The 5,943-nt window shown below is 52.5% G+C and overlaps 1 protein-coding gene across 1 annotated transcript in view; it reads left to right on the top strand.

Moving 5' to 3' along the window:
* Window positions 1-5,943, top strand: part of ryk (receptor like tyrosine kinase) — a 94,167-nt gene extending 88,224 nt beyond the window's left edge. The window contains exons 13-15 of the mRNA XM_046299817.1: window positions 606-715; window positions 3,386-3,545; window positions 5,887-5,943. Coding sequence (XP_046155773.1) covers window positions 606-715; window positions 3,386-3,545; window positions 5,887-5,943 — 327 coding nt within the window. The remainder of the gene's footprint in view (window positions 1-605; window positions 716-3,385; window positions 3,546-5,886) is intronic.

The raw sequence follows: 5,943 nt of genomic DNA, 5'->3' as shown, positions 1-5,943 counted from the left end.
TCTCTCTCTCTGTGCTCTCTTTCTCCTCTCTCTCTCTGTGCTCTCTTTCTCCTCTCTCTCTCTCTGTGCTCTCTTTCTCCTCTCTCTCTCTCTGTGCTCTCTTTCTCCTCTCTCTCTCTCTGTGCTCTCTTTCTCCTCTCTCTTTCTCTGTTGTGCTCTTTCCCCTCTCTCTTTCTCTGTTGTGCTCTCTTTCTCCTCTCTCTCTCTGTTGTGCTCTCTTTCCCCCCTCTCTCTCTCTCTGTTGTGCTCTTTCCCCTCTCTCTCTCTCTGTTGTGCTCTCTCTCTCTCTCTGTTGTTCTCTCTCTCTGTTGTGCTCTCTTTCCCCCCTCTCTCTCTCTGTTGTGCTCTTTCCCCCTCTCTCTCTCTGTTGTGCTCTTTCCCCCTCTCTCTCTCTGTTGTGCTCTCTTTCCCCCTCTCTCTCTCTGTTGTGCTCTCTTTCCCCCTCTCTCTCTCTGTTGTGCTCTTTCCCCCTCTCTCTCTCTGTTGTGCTCTTTCCCCTCTCTCTCTCTGTTGTGCTCTCTTTCCCCCTCTCCCTCTCTCTCTGTTGTGCTCTCTTTCTCCCCCCTTCACTCTCTCATGTTTAGTTTCTCTTCCTGTCTTTCTAGGCAGTCTCTCAGCAGGACTTGGTCCACATGGCGATCCAGATCGCATGTGGGATGAGCTACCTGGCCAGGAGAGAGGTCATCCACAAAGACCTGGCCGCCAGGAACTGTGTGTGAGTATCACCCTGCTCAGCTCGACTGCTAATACTTTTGGGCAATAATCCGGAGACAGGTGTTTTCTCTTTAGGTATCAGACTCGAATTCCACTGATTTTCAAAACGTGATCCTCCAGAAAGTGGACAGTTATGCAGCTCCTCGACACAATACTTTTTTTTTAAAGCCGCATTCGACAGGATTACCAACATAGACAGAAGCCTTCTTCTGTATGGCAGACCAAATCAATACTCTTCTCTCGGCAGGTCCAGCCCACTCATTATTTCAGCCAATCATGGCTAGTGGGACGACTGCTGACTTTTTCTGTGGCTTAACCCAACAAGGCTTGTAATTTTAACAATTGTATTGGTATTTACAGATAGTATACAAGTTTGTTAAGGCACATGAAAGTTCACATGTTCCAGAAGGAATTTCTGCTAAAAAAAAAATCATTTTGATCAATCACTCAAATTTATCCCATCTCTTTAGTAAGAGAGTTCAACATCTTTGCAGATCTAGGATTTGTGGTGGGGACTTCAAAGCAAATCAAATCAAATTTTATTTATAAAGCCCTTTGTACATCAGCTGATATCTCAAAGTGCTGTACAGAAACCCAGCCTAAAACCGCAAACAGCAAGCAATGCAGATGTAGAAGCACGGTGGCTAGGAAAAACTCCCTAGAAAGGCCAGAACCTAGGAAGAAACCTAGAGAGGAACCAGGCTATGTGGGGTGGTCAGTCCTCTTCTGGCTGTGCCGGGTGGAGATTATAACAGAACATGGCCAAGATGTTCAAATGTTCATAAATTACCAGCATGGTCGAATAATCGGTCTGGGACAGGTAGCACGTCCAGTGAACAGGTCAGGATTCTATAGCCGCAGGCAGAACAGTTGAAACTGGAGCAGCAGCACGGCCAGCTGGACTGGGGACAGCAAGGAGTCATCATGCCAGGTAGTCCTGAAGCATGGTCCTAGGGCTCAGGTTCTCAGAGAGAGAGAAAGAGAATTTGAGAGCATATTTAGATTCACACAGGACACTGGATAAGACAGGGGAAATACTCCACATATAACAAACTGACCCTAGCCCCCCGACACAAACTACTGCAGCATAAATACTGGAGGCTGAGACAGGAGGGGTCAGGACAGGGCCAAACAGGAAGGGATATCTTCAACCACCAACTTACCATCCTGAGACGAGGCCGAGTATAGCCAACAAAGATCTCCGCCATGGCATGCACCCAAGGGGAGGCGCCAACCCAGACAGGAAGATCATGTCAGTGACTCAACCCACTCAAGCGACGCACCCCTCCTAGGGATGAAAGAGCACCAGTAAACCAGTGACTCAGCCCCTGTAATAGGGTTAGAGGCAGAGAATCCCAGTGGAAAGAGGGGAACCGGCCAGGCAGAGACAGCAAGGTCGATTCGTTGCTCCAGAGCCTTTCCGTTCACCTTCCCACTCCTGGGCCAGACTACACTCAATCATAGGACCTACTGAAGAGATGAGTCTTCAGTAAAGATTTAAAGGTTGAGACAGTTTGCGTCTCTGACATGGGTAGGCAGACCATTCCATATAAATGGAGCTCTATAGGAGAAAGCTCTGCCTCCAGCTGTTTTCTTAGAAATTCTAGGGACAATTAGGAGGCCTGTGTCGTGACCGTAGCGTATCTTTTTAATACTTCCCCCCTCTGTGACCCTGTCCTCTCCCCGTGTCCCTGTCCTCTCCCCGTGTCCCTGTCCTCTCCCCGTGTCCCTGTCCTCTCCCCGTGTCCCTGTCCTCTCCCCGTGTCCCTGTCCTCTCCCCCGTGTCCCTGTCCTCTCCCCCGTGTCCCTGTCCTCTCTCCCCCCGTGTCCCTGTCCTCTCTCCCCGCGTCCCTGTCCTCTCTCCCCGCGTCCCTGCCCTCTCTCCCCGCGTCCCTGCCCTCTCTCCCCGCGTCCCTGCCCTCTCTCCCCGCGTCCCTGCCCTCTCTCCCCGCGTCCCTGTCCTCTCTCCCCGCGTCCCTGTCCTCTCTCCCCGCGTCCCTGTCCTCTCTCCCCGCGTCCCTGTCCTCTCTCCCCGCGTCCCTGTCCTCTCTCCCCGCGTCCCTGTCCTCTCTCCCCGCGTCCCTCTCCCCCCGCGTCCCTGTCCTCTCTCCCCGCGTCCCTGTCCTCTCCCCGCGTCCCTCTCCCCTCTCCCCGCGTCCCTGTCCCCTCTCCCCGCGTCCCTCTCCCCCCCGTCCCTCTCCCCGCGTCCCTCTCCCCGCGTCCCTCTCCCCGTCCCTGTCCTCTCTCCCCGCGTCCCTCTCCCCGCGTCCCTCTCCCCGCGTCCCTCTCCCCGCGTCCCTCTCCCCGCGTCCCTCTCCCCGCGTCCCTCTCCCCGCGTCCCTCTCCCCGCGTCCCTCTCCCCGCCCCCTCTCCCCGCGTCCCTCTCCCCGCGTCCCTCTCCCCGCGTCCCTCTCCCCGCGTCCCTCTCCCCGCGTCCCTCTCCCCGCCCTCTCCCTCGTCCCTCTCCCCGCGTCCCTCTCCCCGCGTCCCTCTCCCCGCGTCCCTGTCCCCGCGTCCCTGTCCTCTCTCCCCGCGTCCCTGTCCTCTCTCCCCGCGTCCCTGTCCTCTCTCCCCGCGTCCCTGTCCTCTCTCCCCGCGTCCCTGTCCTCTCTCCCCGCGTCCCTGTCCTCTCTCCCCGCGTCCCTGTCCTCTCTCCCCCTATCCCTGGTAGTATTGACGACAGCATGCAGGTGAAGATCTGTGACAACGCCCTGTCCAGAGACCTGTTCCCTATGGACTACCACTGTCTGGGAGACAACGAGAACAGGCCGGTCCGCTGGATGGCCCTGGAGAGCCTGCTCAACCATGACTTCTCTAGTGCTAGTGATGTGGTGAGAACACACACACACACATTACACACACACACATTACACACACACACACACACACACACACACACACACACACACACACACACACACACACACACACACACACACACACACACACACACACACACACACACACACACGTTACACACACACGTTACACACACACGTTACACACACACACACACACACACGTTACACACACACACACACACACACACTTACGCGTTACACACACACACACACACACACACTTACGCGTTACACACACACACACACACACACTTACGCGTTACACACACAGTTATACACAGTTACACACTTTACACACACGCTCAGCTGCGGTAGGAGGTGAGAGGAGACGCTGTAGACAGACAGGAAGTCCTCCATGGAGCTCTCCTTTCCTCTCGTTCTGTTCTCTCCACAGCCAGCCGCACGCACGCACAGCCAGCCGCACGCACAGCCAGCCGCACGCACAGCCAGCCGCACGCACAGCCAGCCGCACGCACAGCCAGCCGCACGCACAGCCAGCCGCACGCACAGCCAGCCGCACGCACAGCCAGCCGCACGCACAGCCAGCCGCACGCACAGCCAGCCGCACGCACAGCCAGCCGCACGCACAGCCAGCCGCACGCACAGCCAGCCGCACGCACGCACACACAATGATTCCCAAATAGCCAGCCGGTTCGCACAGCCAGCCGCAAGTCTGAATAGCCAGCCGCACGCACGACACCCAATGAATCAAGTCTGAATAGCTTCTGGTTCGTGTTCGACTCCCATTGTGAATCAAGTCTGAATAGCTTCTGGTTCGTGTTCGACTGCCTTTGTGAATCAAGTCTGAATAGCTTCTGGTTCGTGTTCGACTCCCATTGTGAATCAAGTCTGAATAGCTTCTGGTTCGTGTTCGACTCCCATTGTGAATCAAGTCTGAATAGCTTCTGGTTCGTGTTCGACTCCCATTGTGAATCAAGTCTGAATAGCTTCTGGTTCGTGTTCGACTCCCATTGTGAATCAAGTCTGAATCCCTTCTGGTTCGTGTTCGACTCCCATTGTGAATCAAGTCTGAATCCCTTCTGGTTCGTGTTCGACTCCCATTGTGAATCAAGTCTGAATAGCTTCTGGTTTGTGTTCGACTCCCATTGTGAATCAAGTCTGAATAGCTTCTGGTTCGTGTTCGACTCCCATTGTGAATCAAGTCTGAATAGCTTCTGGTTTGTGTTCGACTCCCATTGTGAATCAAGTCTGAATAGCGTCTGTTTTGTTTGTTGCTCTGTTGTCTTTGCAGAACACTGGCTAATCTTCTGGTTATGACTGATTGAATTGTTGACTTGGTTCCAAAACCTAAATCATGTTTTTTTTTATGTATATTATTAGTCTGTATGAATAATCTTATCGTGTTCTGTTCTTTGGAAATAGGAAATGGATTAAAAAGCTAAAGTTGGTTTCAGTTTGTTTGGGAGTTGCAGACACTACCTAAAATGGTTCTGATAACTGACTGTTCTCAAGCACCATATGGTCCAGCTTTCAAGCCCTTATCAAAGCTTGTAGGAACTATGTTGGGTGTACATTTTCAGCTAAATTTCCTTGCATTGTGTCAGTGGAATGCTTTGTTCAGCCATTGGCTAAACCGAACACAACCTTCCATGACACTGATATCACACTGACACACCTTGGCCTTAATTTAACACATTTCTTGAACATAATAGAGAGCGTTGTTCCTAAAGGTTTCACTGATTAAACCCCCATCTGTCATATGTTGTTGATGTTTTAGCCTGCATGTAGCTCATGTTACGTGGAGACGACCACAAGGTCAAGAGATTGAACACACACTTTCTTGTATTCGTCCTAGATATTATTTTAGTGTGTGTCTGTCAACCTGTCTCGTTGGTCATATCAAAAGCTGTCCGTCCGGGGAAAAAAAATAGAATTTATAGAACGAGAAAAGACCCTCGTTCCTTTGGGCCGTTCTGCCTTGTGATCTGACCTCTAACCCTTGACCTTTTAACCTTGTCCCTGTTCCTCAGTGGGCGTTTGGCGTGACCCTGTGGGAGTTAATGACCTTGTTGTCTAACCCTTGACCTTTAACCTTGTCCCTGTTCCTCAGTGGGCGTTTGGCGTGACCCTGTGGGAGTTAATGACCTTGTTGTCTAACCCTTGACCTTTAACCTTGTCCCTGTTCCTCAGTGGGCGTTTGGCGTGACCCTGTGGGAGTTAATGACCTTGTTGTCTAACCCTTGACCTTTAACCTTGTCCCTGTTCCTCAGTGGGCGTTTGGCGTCACCCTGTGGGAGTTAATGACCTTGTTGTCTAACCCTTGACCTTTAACCTTGTCCCTGTTCCTCAGTGGGCGTTTGGCGTGACCCTGTGGGAGTTGATGACCTTGGACAGACTTGTTGACTAA

Source organism: Oncorhynchus gorbuscha, linkage group LG15, assembly GCF_021184085.1.
Source record: "Oncorhynchus gorbuscha isolate QuinsamMale2020 ecotype Even-year linkage group LG15, OgorEven_v1.0, whole genome shotgun sequence".
Classification (NCBI taxonomy): domain Eukaryota; kingdom Metazoa; phylum Chordata; class Actinopteri; order Salmoniformes; family Salmonidae; genus Oncorhynchus; species Oncorhynchus gorbuscha.
Note: the sequence above shows the minus strand (reverse complement) of the source record. Positions and strands in the feature narration are given on the sequence as shown.